Below are 17,500 nucleotides of genomic sequence, written 5' to 3' on the forward strand. Positions count from 1 at the left end.
GTAGAAGACAAACAAATCGTCCTATGGTTTGGTCGACTAATGTGAATTTAAGACAACCAATGGGGCTAGCGTTATCTGCCGTAAATTCATAAAAGACGGACAATGCACCGACAAACTGGATAAGTTTGAGCACATTAAGACTGGCACTAGGCATGGCTTGGTTACCTTACCTTTCCTCCCGCCATTTCGTAACCTTCCTAGAAACCATCGCTTTAATCGCTAGTTTCATATTCCCGCAGAGGGTAATTTGTCAATTTATTCGTGTAACGTGAATTTAAGTTGGACGTCGGTCGACTTGTTCGTCTGCACGGACAAATCGCCTTCAAAAAATAATATTCCAACACGGAGGTTGGATAGTGCCTAATATTGCTATTGCACATACGTTCTGCGCATCTCGAGATAGTCGGGTGGTGCTTACTAATGCAGGGATATTTTTGTGTGGTTTAAAATTATGCAGACTGCTTTGCATTGAGAATTTTTTTTTCAAAACGGCGATGCAAATTAATTTGTGACGTCGACCCGGTACCAGTATAGAACCCATTCCCCTTCATTGCTCGGTTATGGATCAAAGTGTGACCACTTTTCCCGTCTTTCAAAGCCAATGAAAAAGTGGAATTTCAATCATAAGGTTCTGAAAACAACCCGATGTATTTGGGACGATTTCGGAGAATAAATCTAATGGAAAGGTGTGTTGAGATGATCGACACTTTAAAGTCTAAGCTTTTGTTACATGTATCTATTTCCAATAAGAGGGTAAGGGTAAAGGTGAGCGTTATTTTTAGCTTTGGGTAAATGGGGACACTTTGTGACCTTTTTATCTGTATTCCGAGACACAAGTGATGTTGAATTAGGGAAAAAAAAAGGAAAGGGACACTTTGTGACGCTTATTGAAGTCCGTTTTCATCTGTGACTTACACCCCAGTCCACCGACCGTTTGGCGGAGCCACAGACTAAAATTCTATAACCACACCTTTTATCAGCTTTGAATGAAAATCTCTTAACGTCTTTCACAAATTTCGTTAACGTCCGAAACCAAATAAAAAAGAAACTGATTCAAACAAATTTGGCTACCATCACAGTAAAGTATGTCTACCGCCTTACAAAAGAAGCCTTTCCTAGCACCGTGCTTGTAATCTACCGAATACAATGGAAAGGAAATCGTCTGAAGTTTATCACGTCACTAACGCCTTCTTGCCAACGGCTATCCACCTGCCGTCAAAAATGAAAATCCTTCCCCGGAACTTATCCTTCACAGGAAGAATTGGTGGGCATGTTTTTCAATCTGATTGAAATAAATCAACCGCCATGACTTGCCTTCATCATGTTCGTGGTATCACAGAATCCCTCACAAGTCGTCTTAGAAAGAACGGAATTAAAGTTGTGACTAGACCTCACAAGACCCTGCAACAAGAATTCCCTTCCCCCAAGTTTAGGCCTCCCATTGAACTTCAAACCAATGTGGTGTATAAAATCCCGGAATGATTTCCGTACAGGTCCCTACTTCATTATGCATGCAGAATAAATTAATTATTCATTCGCGCTATTGTTTTGTAGAACAATACGTACACCCAAGAAAACCGAATATATACATGGGTAATTTGTACTTACGGGATGAATAAAAACGGATCTCATTTTTTCTCTCCCTCCCTCTCTCTCTTCTTTCCCTTCATCGCCCACACCGTTACTCTTATTTATCTCAGCTTTCCTCTTTCTATCCCTTCGTCTTATTTCTATTTACAGACCTCGCTCGGCTTTTTCTACCATTTTATCCCATGATATGTCACTCGCAGCTTGCCTTGAACTCCGACCCACTGTATCACACCTTGAAAATGATATTTATTTGGAATTCTGGCTGACTATTTACATAACAATAATACGTAATTATATACACGTGCCGCGCCGAGCACCTACAATCGAACTTACACTTGTAGGTTACCGTTAAGAGATCCCTGTTTTACTACTCTTGAAACAACCCATCCCTTTAATAATGCTAACCGTAACCCTAATTACGACTAAAGGCACTGTTTAGGCTTAAGGTTAGTCCCTGTGATAGTCTCAGGTTTTCCAGTATTGCTGTGAACTGTGACCTGCTTTTCCTTCACGCCCCGTGCGTGCGGCACTCTTATAAGTTCACTGCGTGGAAGAGTATACCACTCTTAAAGTCTGATTGGTGCATCTGTCATGGGAAACTTTCATGCACGAGTTCATTGCAATTAAAATCGTTTCATATTTCCCTTCTTTTGAAGCAAACTTGTGTCTTCGTAATAATCAAGATGGCTACCGAAGTAAAAGGGTCACAGCAATGGAAGATTTGATCATTTGGAAATTGTCCCTGCTTTATAGCCTTTCCAGAGTTGTGCATAGAGTGGTGCAAAGAAAACAATTTACTTTCGTCTTCCGTGTCCAAAACATGTGTGAAAACGCAGTCAGTTGGCAAAGACAAAGTGCTGCATCGGGAGATGAATCTGTTTCGCGATGCTCAAGAAAAAACTGCAATGGATAGCCTTCAATCCGCCAGAACACATATTAATTTTCTGACCGTAAACTTTCCTTGAAAAAATATTAGCCCTAGCTACCTGTGACCGGAAAGTTTACAACTGCCTACAAGACAAGGGCTAACATCATCTCACCGCAGTTAACCATCGCCTAAACTTCGTCGACCCAGACAAACGAGCCCACAGCAGGGCATTGAAAAGACATGATGGGGAGTGAAACGAAGTATACCTCGTAGGGGAACATCCATGGATCTCTACCAAAGCTATTTACTTGGAAGTATCATTGAGCATATTGCCGATCTCTACGAAGAGCGATAAATCGCAAAATCCCTCTAAATGCACCGTTCGTGATCCTAAATACAGGAAAGGAAGAAAATATACACTTTGCAGTGTCTCGGCGAAATTTTAAGCAGACAGGAAGAACAATTTCACGATAAAAAGAGCAGGTAGCCATTAAATTTCTTATGACAGTACTTTTATTTGGTTTGTTTGTTATGTTTGCGAATCTGAACCCTATTACAACGATTGCTTGAAACTCCACTTCTTGCGCTTATTCTAAAACTGAAAAATGGGTAAAATTGCAGGACTAACACTAATGAAACAGACAATAAATCCAAGCTTTTGCCAAAACAATACTCTATTCTTTTAAATTAGTGCTTTTCCTTTTTACCGTTTTTTATATATTTTTTTACACTTCCATTTTGTATGTATTTTCCATCTCGCGCATTGACATCTTAGTTTTTAAAGGCTTTAGTCGATGTATAAAATCTTTCTTTCCTTACAAGGACCATATTAATCGTTCACAACAATCCAGAGTTATTCATAGAGCAAATTGTTTGGATTGTAATGGTTTTTACATCCGTAAAACTAAACGGCGGCTTCACGATAGAAAAACCGAACATTTTAAGGCCTTAGCTAAAAATGACAATACTTCAGCCATTGCTGACCACGTCAAGGCCACTGGACATAACATCAAGTGGGATCATTTTGATATTTTAGCGAAGGGCAAAACAGACTATCATTGTAAAATAAAAGAGACCTTCTTTATTCAAGAACTTGAGCCAGCTTTCAACGTCAACGTCGGAAGTGAAAAGCTGATGCTTTGTTAATCTTTTCTGTTTTTATTATTATTATATATTTTAATGTTAAGTATTTGCTTAGACTAGGTTCCAGTGCCCTCACCGGCTTTGTTATATATAAATAGCTGTTTTAAATTTCAACGGTTACTTTTGAAAATGTATGTAGAGCACATACGAAACGTGAAGTCATAATCAAAATGAACAAGTTCAATATGTTTATCACTGCTGTTTGTGTCTTATTTTTGATCAGAGGATGGCTGTTTCCCCATAATTCATTTTCTGTCAGTGTCACCGCGACCGGAACTGAACCACTGCCATTGGTCATTTTTATACTCGAGACGCATGCATAACCGTTCAGACAACATGAGACAAATTATGCTTCTCTCCTGTTATTCGTCTGGTGTAACGACGGGACGAACAATACAAGACGAGTAAGACGCATAATCCGTCTGGGAGGAACTTGGGCAAACCTTTCTGTGTCTGTTAAATTTGTCTCGTATAAAGACAGCACAAGACGCATAATGTGTTTGTACGAACTATACACTTTAGTACGTCTTCGAAGATAAAACCATCCTTGTACTCTGAGTAAGAAAATGATCTGGCGTTGTTGAGCGACAAAAGCGAATTTCAATGGTTCAGTTGTATGTGATCCCCGTTTAAAAACTATCGTTTATTGGTGTTGTCTTTTAGCAACATATTTATAGATGGAAGAATAAACTTTTCGAGTGAAGCCTTGATCTGCTGTTGAAAATTTTTTTCCTAGCTTTCGCCGATCTACGGTATAATCAAGGAACACGAAAATATTACAGTACGGCGAATTAAATAGCTATCCCAGGGCGAAACCGCCTCTTGGCTGCATCTGCCTTGCTATGCCCACGCGCGCAAAAGAAGCCTTGGAGCGAAAATGCGCTGTACAACAAAATATTTTGGAATACAAAATGGTACGGTCTGTTATCGTGCACACCAGCTGCCTTTTCTCTCTGAATATTAATTATATCTTAACACAAACGTTTCCGTGGCGTTTTTACTAATAAGATGAAAGTTGAAGCCACGCACGTCGATTGTTACAGCCAGCCAATCTTTGTACTATTTAATCACGATTTAAAACTGACATTGATTTGAGAAGCATGCATCAAGCGTGCTTGTTATCGTGGTGCTTTCATGAACAAATCAGCGTTGATTTGATGTCAACGCCAAACCTGTTCTCGTTTGAAGCATCGTTGGTGAACACAACCATAAGTTTCACTGCGTCATTTGAAGTCAAAGTCCGCTTGATTTGTATCCAATAAAACGCAATTTAAAGGAAAAGGTCCATGAACATGCCAAGCACTAAAGCGCTTCCCCTTGCTATTGTCAGGGCGGGTAAAGGGTAGTGTTTTAGTCGTTTTTCAAATTGTGCGCTTGAAATATTGAGGAAAACAGCGAGAAATAACGATAATATTCTTTTACAGTGCGATGCGCCCCGGGGATGCGCCTTACCGTGGCCAATCAGGGTGTGCGAATTTCATTGACAGTCATGCCTCGTACGGTTGTAATTTAAACACCGTTGCATGGGTCGCTGAGTTGTCGTATTTACACGTAGGCGTCAAATGTGAAAGTTTGTTGGGTGGCCACGGTAAGGCGCGTTGCACTGTCAAAATAGAAGAGTAACCACGTTTTGGAAACATATTAATGTAAAAAGCGTTCTCTGGTTAAGAAGAAGAATTTAAAAACATAAGCTTTTGGCTTCCAGACTAAAGCCTTTAAAAACTAATATGTCAATGCACGAGATGGAAAATACAAGTGTAAAAAAAATAAATAAGGGAAAAAAGGGAAAAACACTAATCCAAAAAAATTGAGTATTGTTTTGGCAAAGGATTGGATTTATTGTCTGCTTCATTAGTGTTAGCGGTGTGCCAAGACTCCAAAGTTTTTCGAATTCGGAAGTTTCCCTTGCCAATTAACTCTGGCATTGTTGAAGTCAATAGATTGATTATTACGCCAAGCGTGAGCTGCAATATTAGAGCTAGTTTTATTCTACATATTTTTACATTTCGAATGTCTTCCTTTTTTCTCATTGAAAAACACCTTCCGGTCTCACCAATGTAGCTCCAACGACAATCGGCGCAAGGGATTTTATACACCACATTGGTTTGAAGTTCAATGAGAGGCCTAAACTTGGGGGAAGGGAATTCTTGTTGCAGGGTCTTGTGAGGTCTAGTCACAACTTTAATTCCGTTCTTTCTAAGACGACTTGTGAGGGGTTCTGTGATACCACGAACATGATGAAAGCAAGCCATAGCGGTTGATTTATTTCAATCAGATTGAAAAACATGCCCACCAATTCTTCCTGTGAAGGATAAGTTCCGGGGAAGGATTTTCATTTTTGACGGCAGGTGGATAGCCGTTGGCAAGAAGGCGTTAGTGACGTGATAAACTTCAGACGATTTCCTTTCCATTGTATTCGGTAGATTACAAGCACGGTGCTAGGAAAGGCTTCTTTTGTAAGGCGGTAGACATACTTTACTGTGATGGTAGCCAAATTTGTTTGAATCAGTTTCTTTTTTTATTTGGTTTCGGACGTTAACGAAATTTGTGAAAGACGTTAAGAGATTTTCATTCAAAGCTGATAAAAGGTGTGGTTATAGAATTTTAGTCTGTGGCTCCGCCAAACGGTCGGTGGACTGGGGTGTAAGTCACAGATGAAAACGGACTTCAATAAGCGTCACGAAGTGTCCCTTTGCTTTTTTTCCCCAACTTCAACATCACTCATGTCTCGGAATACAGACAAAAAACGACACAAAGTGTCCCCATTTACCCAAAGCTAAAAATAACGCTTACCTTTACCCTTACCCTCTTATTGGAAATAGATACATGTAACAAAAGCTTAGACTTTAAAGTGTCGATCATCTCAACACACCTTTCCATTAGATTTATTCTCCGAAATCGTCCCAAATACATCGGGTTGTTTTCAGAACCTTATGATTGAAATTCCACTTTTTCATTGGCTTTGAAAGACGGGAAAAGTGGTCACACTTTGATCCATAACCGAGCAATGAAGGGGAATGGGTTCGATACCGGTACCGGGTCGACGTCACAAATTAATTTGCATCGCCGTTTTGAAAAAAAAATTCTCAATGCAAAGCAGTCTGCATAATTTTAAACCACACAAAAATATCCCTGCATTAGTAAGCACCACCCGACTATCTCGAGATGCGCAGAACGTATGTGCAATAGCAATATTAGGCACTATTATTATTTTTTGAAGGCGATTTGTCCGTGCAGACGAACAAGTCGACCGACGTCCAACTTAAATTCACGTTACACGAATAAATTGACAAATTACCCTCTGCGGGAATATGAAACTAGCGATTAAAGCGATGGTTTCTAGGAAGGTTACGAAATGGCGGGAGGAAATGTAAGGTAACCAAGCCATGCCTAGTGCCAGTCTTAATGTGCTCAAACTTATCCAGTTTGTCGGTGCATTGTCCGTCTTTTATGAATTTACGGCAGATAACGCTAGCCCCATTGGTTGTCTTAAATTCACATTAGTCGACCAAACCATAGGACGATTTGTTTGTCTTCTACATGTAGTGTGAAAACGTTCATTGTTATGAAAAGATCCTTCTTTCATAATGACTTTGTTTCATTCAGTGACCACAATAATGATCTCATGTTCAAGTTGAACGGTCACGTCAATTATTATTAGATCTTTAAAAAAAGAAAGGTGCTTTAAAAATTGGATTGAAAGTTGTAATTGAAAGGTGCAATAAATTGATTGCCTTCACGCCTTGATACTGTATTTTTAAAAATAACGACTTCGCGCTGGGTGCTTGGTGTTTCATTTTCCAGGAAGCATCGGAGTTCAGGCTTCCTATTGAATTATGATGTAAGGTGCCTTAAAATATAGAAGGTATTATTCTTACTGGATTTAGTCGTTTAAAATTGTATTCTCGTTGTCCTTTATTTTCTTTGTTAGAGATCTGGAGTACGTGTTTTACGACAAATCCGACACGACAATGCATGTTTGCCTACAGGTGAGAGCAACGCAAGTAGTGTGTGATTAAGTCTAAACATGTGGTTGAGGTACCACCCACTGGAACAGTGGGGAATTTAAGCAACGATAACTATTACGGCAACGGAAACGACACACAACATGAATGTTAGTAAAGAGAAATTTTTCCGAAAGTGACTTTGAGGTACTCGGAAAAAATTCTGCGTGCAATGTTTGGACTCTCTTTACAAGACAATAACAATTAATTCCCTTTTAAGTGGTTTACAAATAGACACACAATCACGAAGTCACTAATTACTAATGAACTAGCTACTGAATATCATTTAGTTTTGTACAAAGCGAGAGTCGGATTACTTGACCTACTCTCGGTGATGTCTTTAAATGGTCAGTTGGCTTTAAGTTTACAAATTAATTATTGATTTACTCATTTCTGGAAGATAGCGTTACCCTAAGTAAGCTATTTTTACGATTTGGGCTACCAGTAAACAGCAAAGACTAATGGAGGCAGGCGGTAACAACGATTACTGGAAGACCTACTGCCGTGTTATATGCATGTGTTATAAGGAAGAGAATCGCTACATGAAGCCCTAACAATATTAATGTGATTTTACGCTAAAGGCAAAAAAGTCTGCGTCAAAACTGAAGCCTGGTGGAAACTTTTCTTTGATCAGTAAACAAACTGCAATTCAAGTCTAAAGTGATCCAGGATTACCTCAATCGTTTCTTTGAATAACTAGGGCTAATGCTCTTTAAACCAAGCCAACTAAATGATCGATGTCGGTCTTGTTTGGGTTATTTTGGTGATGGTCTTAATTATATCCTGTTTTGGCCATTGCGCTCTTTCAGAGCAAGTTAATTAACAAATTTTCGGTATGGTTAAACAAGAAAGGTATTTATTTTTTTGTTTTTCGTAGAGTGAAGCCAGCTGTATTCGACTTGTTCCTTGCCGTTGGTATTGCTTCGTATCTTGAGTTGTTTTATCTGGCTCTCGTGGTAAGTTTGAAACTCATTTAAGTTTTTCTTAGGTCTGCACACTGACATATGCAAAAGCAACGGAAACCGAGTTTGACCAAACCATGATTCATTACTCGTGCTTATGTCTATGCTATTGTCTCGTTAATTTGTGTGCAAACAATTCTTGGTTTTTACATGACGTCAAGGCCGCCATGTTGGTGTCCCCAAACAAAAAACAGCGGCCATGTTGGTGTCCCGACCCAATCCTCCGGGAATTGAACTCTATTATTATGCAAACATTTTCTTTTGTTTTCGTCGAAAAATATGGCTATTGATCACGTGAGTGAAAACCAAGAATTCATTAGTTAAGCAGAAGCACGCGCGTATTAAAGCCCACGGAATTAACTATCTTTGATGTCAGCGGGAATTCAAGTGAATCGTTCTCAGTCCTTCTCCGCCAACTCTGATTTTAGAGATCACTGGGCTTGCGTATTTCGCTTTTCTAATGCTTTTGTTACAACTGTGATGTCACTGTGTGAAGCAACCTTTGTGAAAGGAAAGGAAAGGAAAGGAAAGGAACTTTATTTAAGTGTCTAGTCGGTCTAGCGCTGGAGCACTAATTGGGGACACTGTAAACTGAAATTAACAATGAAAGTAAATCAAGTCAAATGTTGGTTTTTGAGGAGAGGGGAAACCGGAGTACCCGGAGAAAACCTCTCGGTGCAGAGTAGAGAACCAACAAACTCAACCCACATATGACGCCGAGTCCGGGAATCGAACCCGGGCCACATTGGTGGGAGGCGAGTGCTCTCACCACTGTGCCATCCCTGCACCTTAAGGCACCTTAAGATTCTACGACGGCGACGTCATCGAGAACGCCACCAAACAATAGCATTTAATGACGGAGCAAAACAGTGGCTCCGCACGTGTGCTTTAAACTTTGTACTTTTCTTCCCCCACCAATCTGCAACATGAAATGACCAAATCTCAAGTTCTAAGGAAGACCCGAGCGCACAAGGACAAATCTTTGATTTTCTTTCTTAGTTTCAATACTATTTATCCCAATTCAGTTCCTGTATAGTTTGGATAGTCAAACTGGAATAATCACGAAACACTTTAAGAATGACGTTTTCGCTCCCGTTGCCGTCTTAGATATTAAGGTCTCTACTGTTGCATTTAGAACGGTCGTTTTGAGTCGAAATTGAAAATTTGTGTTTATAAAACACTATAGGGTGCGCACGCTGATTCGTTTGCTGACGAACAACACAAACACTTAACTTAATTCATTTTCGATTCAACCGACCGTTATTTGAATGACTCGAAAATGTAGTCAAGACGACTTCGAAACATCGTTTTCTACATGATCGCTAATATTTGTTACCAAATAAAGTTGATGAATGGTAGAGGTTATCCTCGCATTTAACTGGACAATTTAAGCAATTGTCTCTTTACAGACAACTGAAACATTCAGGCGGCTTCAACCGGATTCGAACCCTTGACCTCTGCGATGCCGATGCGACCGACTGAGCTATGAAGCTGCTCAGTTGGGAACTGGTCAATTTGTTAAGGTCGAGGATCACTTCTACTTTTCGTCAATAACCTGCACTTCAAATAACCATTCGAATGTAGTTGATGTTTGAAATAGAAAGCTTTAGGATTGCTTGTACGTGAAACGGCTAACGCGCGCATGATTGGCTATTTTAACAGGCCGTATTCTCTACAGTACGGACCGCTAAATTTTTAAATTTTGATGCAACATTTTTTAGCAAGTTTTTCATATTGTTTATCTGAAGTAGACTTGTGAAACTACTTGAATCTTGTAAGCAACTACTTCAAAAAGCCAATAAGATTTATTCGTTTTTCAGATTTTACGCATGCTAATCATTTGTGACAGTTGAACGTTTCTCTTGATATCAACTACTTTCCTTTCCCGCAGGCCTTATTACCTATATAATTAACGTCTTACTAACCTCGTTTTCTCTGGTTTATTGCGCTTGGGCCATAAATCAGTGGGACAAAACTCGATCCGTTACTTAGAGTACGGACCTCAAAATCGGTTAGCAATTGTGCTATAAAATCGATCAAGTTTCTTTCAGTTTTGGCGAAACGAAATTTCAGCTCGATGCTAACCGTGAACACGGTGCTAAATGTCTCAAATATACTTTTGAATATACCTTAATACTTAAAGGTGCAACCGAACCTCTGAAAGAAACTCACCGTGCTTTGCAAATAATTACTCATGAGGACTTGCTTTCGTTTCTCTTTATCACAGAATTTCTTTATATTAAGTGAAATTCTTCCCAAGCCAGTGTCAAATTTCAAAACAAAACAGCAGTAGTTTTGTCCAGTGCAGAAGTGGTTGATCCATTTGTTGGTATTGCTTCTCTCCTACTAGTTAATATAATACGTCACCTTTAAGAAACTCTTCAAATTTTGATGTGTCAACAATTTGATTATATTTTGAATTGAACACTATTAAATGACCGAATGACAATTTCATGTTGATCAGTATTGCTTTAGCGTTAATCTGCACTGCTTTGGCGTTGAGCGATTGTCCAACTTATTTCGCGTGCCTTTCATATTTCCTCTCATGTACAGCTACAGCGGTCTTTTTTGTAGTAGAGACGCATAACGCATCCGGACGACTTTGGACAATTTATTTTAATGCATCTTTTAAGGCAGGGCGACTGAGAGACGCATTATGAATCTGGATAATCTAAATCGTTTATTGCGTCTTCAAAGACCAACTAACCGACCTAGTATAAAAACGGCTAATATTTTATTTGATCAATTAATTAGTCGTCATCTGAAGTACACGATTAATACGTTACATTAATACGTTGCATACGTTACATACGTTACATACGTTACGATTAATGAGTTACATAGCTCTTCCCAATAGAGAGAGAGGCTCGCTCTATTTTTCTGTTCCTGTGAGGAGATCATCTATTCCCAATCCATTTTCGTCCTCGATAGAGAACCTTCTTCAAGGTGATAGTAGCAGGGTGACTAACCATTCTCCTTACATTGGGTTTCCATAGCGGCACTCGGACCACTGGCGGGTGTGTCGGGTGTCACCATCAATGCAAGCCTTCTTCGTCTCACAAATTGTGTAACAGAGTAAAGATCTTTTGTAACGACCTCTCTTTCGACTGAGAGCTCTTTCTGGTAAGGTGGCCTGATACACGCCAAGCCAGCCGTATTTGTTGGAGAGATGAAGGAAAAAAATAACGCCGAGAACTCTGTTGCCTTTTGTTTGCAAAAAGTGTGTGTAGTCCTCTTCAACGTGCCAGAGAATTTTCAACACAACAGGGTTGACTTATTATACGGGGCTTACTAATTGTTGTTATAATCCGAGAAAGTTGAGATCACAGAGGCAACCCTTTCTCCTTAGTTATTTTAAGACCTCGCGTGTTAGTTGTGTTTTGTATCGAACTAGCAGGCTCCCGTGTGGTTGACTGAACCAACTGAGTTCCTTCATGCGATGCTTCAAAACAATAGACTCGGTCGCAACTGGTTTATTTGGGAACACAACGGATTTGCACTTGTATGTCAATTTATATTCGCCCTTTTCGTTCATTTTCCAAACCCGTTGCTTGTTACTCATCTTATCTCATCTGTGCGAAGGTGGCGTACAAGGCCTCTAAGAAAAGCAGGAATAATGAGAAATGGCGGGCCAAGTGCCTGTTTTGCGGAGGATGTTACCGCTTAACGATCCATTTTCAGCTGTCTCTAAACTTCTTTTGCAATAAAGTTCCGAAAAAGTGTCAGTTTGGAGTACAAGCATCGCCAAGTTTTCTGGTTTTTGGCTCGAAATCGTTGCCTTTAGAAAATGAAATGCGCACATTTTGGAAAATACGTTTAAACACTTCCTTGAAGGGCCTGCTTTTCAAAGCGTAAATCAGTGGGTTCACACATATGGCCAACAAGGTGAGAATTTTAAGACTCGGAAAAAGAATATATTTGACATTGAATATACTTGGATCAAGCCTTTTGCCGAGAGGCGGCTCAAACGTAATGATAAACTTCACCACAAGGAGTGGAGTGAAACACGCTAACGCTGAAAACACGATAATCGCGACTGTCTTGGCGGCGCGTATTTCACTGAGGCGTCTTAGACCCATGGCGTCTTGCACTGCGCGGATTCGTCTGTTTTGCTCGGTGGAGATTTTGAAAATCCACGCGTGCGTGACCAGCATGATTCCGCTGGGCACGAAGACGGCGAGTGACATCAAAAACAGGAAATGAGGTACAACCATTGCTACTGTTTTTTTACCGGGAATTCTGTTGTTTTGGATGCAGCCACGAAACAACTCAAGCAAAGTCGTACCCCTTCTGCTATCAATCAGGACTTGAAGAATATTTGGAAATACTGCCTCCAGCGTACCTATAATCCAGATGAAGATTATCAAGGCTTTCGTTCGGTTTTTGGTCACCAAATCTTGGTATCTGAAATAGTAAAGCACCATGGTTATCAGTTGTAGTTGTTGTGTTCTGTTGTTTCGTTGATTGTGTTTTATTGGCCCTGAATAGCGCCTATGAGGAGAGGCCAATTTAATAAGTATGTATTCTATTGTATTCTATTGTATTGTGTATATCCAACAAACGCATATGGAATAATTGTTTTACCAAAAGTTTAGAAAGTACGAAATACCGGCGAAAAAAGCGAGCAAATCCGAGCGAAATCTAAAAAACGCGATGAGAACGGATGCGATTTTGTGTAAGACGTTGTGGTCAGACAGACGCAGGCTCATCACAAAAACATTTCTTGCCTTTTCGCGTACTTCTAAACGTCGGGATTGATCAAAACTTTCCGCAAAAAACGCTTTTTTTTTGCTTTATTTCGCTTTCCGGCGAAAAAAAAAAACCTTTAGCTTAGCAACGCTTAGCGCAATCATTTACCGTATTAATATCATATTAATTATAATGATAATTGCGATTAGGTCAAACTAAGGTATATGAGCTGATAACCGAGATCAAGAGAAAATGAGGGGACAGAGAGGGAGGCTCAGGGCGTTGACCGAGATATGTCCTGTCCACGAAAGTTATTTTTAGACGAGCGGAAGTCTTTGTTCTAGCGGAATTCCGTCTTCCGAGACGTCCGCATGCAGTCTTGCCTCACACTCAGGTTCTTAGTGAAAAGAGAAAATGGCGGCGCACGTGGAAGGCTGATTAATATCTATTTTCTTTCAAACATCTGACCGAGGTTGGCCTGCATGCCGACGTCTCGGAAGACAGACTTCCGCTAGAACAAAGACTTCCGCTCGTCTAAAAATAACTTTCGCGGACATGACATATCCCAAGGGCTGGACCGGGAGCCTTCCTCTCTGTCCCCTCATTTTCTCTTGCCGAGATTCAGTGAGCCAATCAGAACACGAGAAATGTATTAATCGAGGTTGAGAGTTCAACAGTTGTTAATTATACCATGTTCTACAAATGCCAGTAATTGTACGCATCAGTTTCTTTTTGTTTTTACAAAATAAAGTATGGAAGACTAACCCATAATTTTGGGGCGTTTTTAATGAAAAAAAAAATTCAACCGCGCTTGTTAGACAGGTGATTAAAGCCAACTCGCACTTCATTCGCTATCGCATCCAACGCTACAATCTTGGACAAATTAAATGGAAAATTGAGACCACCCCTCCCCCCAAAATCAGTGATGGGAAAATGGCGCGTTTTGGCCTTCACGCGGCTTCATCCTTGATTTGGGGGGAAGGGGGCATTTCTGTATCATTTTATTGTGTCCAAGATTGTCTTTGCTTGGCGTTACCAGTAGTATATATGGGGTAATCACGACACGAAAGCTGCTCTCGTACGCTCAAAAGTTACATCATCCGAGAGCACACCTCCCATTCAAAAAATAAACTAAGTCGGACGACGCTGAAAAAAACAAAATGCAAGTGGCATTTAACGCTAGCTATTAATGTACCTTTTGCGTCTAATTAAGAACAAATAATACGTGTTGAAAAGCATGTCACGATCGACGTTAAATTGTTAAAAATTCAGCGAAACACGAATTGACGGCTTCGATAATGATTGCGCGGGAAATTTTAAAGAGCGAAATGGTTGGTATATTTCTGCTCGAAAATTCGAGATAAGTTTGTCAGAACATAACGACAAGTGGCGTTACTTTAGCGGTATTCATAGATCAGTGAAAGTGAATCTGAAAGCTTTCATGAAACAAAACACTCAAAGAATAATGAATAACCGAAGTCCATTTATTTATACATTCAACTTCCATCCCCAGAAATTAGAGCCATCCAAAGTGAGGATCAGCTACTGACTTTTTGACGAGCTGATCTCAGCATTTTTCCGGACAAACATGAATCGTTCTCGGTGAAGAACTCAATACGGTGAAATTATTTCAATTACTCCTATGTCCTTTAATTAGAGAATCGTTATTATTGTATATATAATATTACTGCAACGTGGGAAATATTGAATCCCTAGGATGTGAAACATACTCATAAGAATTTCTTGGACATCGTGACTTTACGGGCTTAATTGTTCATTCAGTTTATTCATTCATTTATTTATTAAGTGATTGATTTCAGAAAAGGTGCTGGATGAATAAAAAATTTACACCTTGAATACCTGAAAGTGGACTGTAATTATTTTCATAAGCTATATTTACGTTTAAAGCAGGAGGCCTATAAAATGAGAAAAGAAATTGCAAACAATAAAAAAAGAGAATCCAAACTATTGGAAAAAAAAAAAGAAGAAAGAAACCGGATGTAAGGAGGATTCGAACCTTCTTCCACAGACTATGAACTCCATCCAGCCATCCAACCTACCTATATTTATACTTTGCATCCCTGCGCTAACCATACCAAACGCATAAGCCTATTGAATTTTTAAGTAATGCGTTTGCGCTCCCTTAAATTTGTTGGCGGTATTTACCTGATCTATCTTCTGATTTTTCAATGCTGAAAAAATAGAGCATGATTTAGGTTCACAAAAGTGTTGATGGGCACGACACTTTTTCCATTGCTTGTTAACCGTGCTTAACCGTTGAAAAGCGTCTCAAAACAGACGTTAATCGTATAAGAAGTCTCGTGAATCGTGCCTTAAACGTTTTGATATCGTATAAAACCATTCAAGTGCTCTTCAAAGCTTTAAAAGCGCTACTTTAATTCTTGAGTCTTTTGCCATTGCTCCGTTTAATCTCAGCGATGCGACCCTAGATAGACCCTATAGTTTTATCGAGTAACTCCCCAGAAAAGCTTCCAGAGTAAGATCAGTAGTGGGTTTGAGAACTCTAACACTTACTTTTGTTTCCTCGGGTATTCTTTTTCTCGATGGCATTTTTTTTTCTTCAATTCTACGTAGTTATACCCTTATTCTTGATCGTACTGTCAAAGCTTCATTTTAGGTAAGCCTTTTATACGCTCCTCATCTCTTAAAATATCTTCCATGTAGTATCTCAACATAGCAACACTAGCGACGAGCGTGACTGCGTTAGAGGCCAATGGTTTCGGGTGATTAATGTGTTGACATTCGACCTCTTAATTGACCAAATCTTGATTTTGTGACGTTGATAGCCTCCATAGACAATCTTGGACAAATTAAATGGAAAATTGAGGCCACCCCAGCCCCCAAAAATGGCGCGTTTTGGCCTTCACGCGGCTTCATCCTTGATTTGGGGGGAAGGGGCATTTCTGTTCCATTTTATTCTGTCCAAGATTGCAGTCTCCTCTGCAGCCGCTCGGGCCGAAGTCACGCAACGCTCTTCGTCCCCACGCGTGGGGACGAGGAGCGATGCGTGACTTTTAAAGGTAATTTTTAAAGATATCTTGTATGTCTACTCTCGCTAAATGAAGTCTTGTAAATTCATAACTCTCGTTACATACCTCATGGACTTTATAGCCAACAAACGATCCAAGGAAATTACCGCCAAATGAGCCATGACCACACAGAACAAAGCAAAATCCACCAGTGAAGTCCATTGGCACAGAGTTGGTATTAATGCATCACATTTGGTCTTCGTGAGAGAAACGGCATAACTCGCTAAAACTGGTATAAACAGCAGGCTCGCGAATGACAGGCTCATGAGTAAATAGTTTGCAGGTGTCCTCAGAGATCTTGCTTTGTAGACGGCGAGAAAGATCAGTGAATTTCCCAGCGCCGATGTGAGCATACCCGACACTGAGAGAGTCATGAAGATCCCAGTTAAATGGACGGGCATATTTGTTGGTTTGCAAGTGCTGTTCCCCACGGTGTTTTTCATCTTGGAGAATTCTTTTCCTGGAAGCAGATGTCATTATTTCAGTTGAAGGAGGCTGGTTTTCACACAGGCAGACAACCCTTAGGATGTGAGAGCGCGTGACATCACTTTATTTCGAGACAGTTGTAACGGCCGATTCAACAGATCGAGGGAAATGTTTCACAAAAGCTTCAAATCGTGATGTTTCTTTTCGAAAATTCATTTTTTGTACAGCACCAATCAAAAAGCACAGATTTTCTCCCAGAGGGACAAAATTATAAATCTGCGCTTTTTGATTGGTTACTTTGATGTTGACTGCCAAAATTGGACGTCATCAAGAACTTCTTGAGATTGTGAAGACCAGGAAATTGAAGTGGTTTGGTCACACCACACGTAGTGACGGCCTGGCCAAGACGTGCCTTCAGGGCACAGTCAGAGGTGACAGAAGCAGAGGACGACCTAGGAAGAAGTGGAATGACAACATTACTGAGTGGACGGGCCTCAGCTTCGCTGAGGCTACTAGGGCTGCCGGCTGCCGCGACGGCTGGCGTGGGCTCGTACGTGAGGCTGCCTCATCTGCTGGGCCCCAACAGCGCCGTGCGGCGTTAAGGGAGCAGTAACAGTAACAGTAACTTTGATTTGATCAAATTCCAATGATAGACGAGTTCTGTCCAGATCATATGGCGGGCGAGGCTTGAAAATCGAGCAGGATTTTGAGGTTGCACAGCTCTGTAAATGATTTTTGGCACGATGCTAGCAAACTTATCGACTTTCT

At 40.2% G+C, this 17,500-nt stretch overlaps 1 protein-coding gene across 1 annotated transcript in view; it reads right to left on the bottom strand.

Moving 5' to 3' along the window:
- Positions 1-11,279: 11,279 nt before the first annotated feature.
- Positions 11,280-17,500, bottom strand: part of LOC138037772 (adenosine receptor A2b-like) — a 14,192-nt gene continuing 7,971 nt past the window's right edge. The window contains exons 2-3 of the mRNA XM_068883670.1: positions 16,373-16,766; positions 11,280-12,971 (exon numbers count right to left, since the gene is read on the bottom strand). Of these exons, the coding sequence (XP_068739771.1) occupies positions 12,290-12,971; positions 16,373-16,749 (1,059 nt within the window). The 5' untranslated portion in view covers positions 16,750-16,766 and the 3' untranslated portion in view covers positions 11,280-12,289. The remainder of the gene's footprint in view (positions 12,972-16,372; positions 16,767-17,500) is intronic.

The sequence above is a fragment of the Montipora capricornis genome, chromosome 2 (genome assembly GCF_036669925.1).
Source record: "Montipora capricornis isolate CH-2021 chromosome 2, ASM3666992v2, whole genome shotgun sequence".
Lineage (NCBI taxonomy): Eukaryota > Metazoa > Cnidaria > Anthozoa > Scleractinia > Acroporidae > Montipora > Montipora capricornis.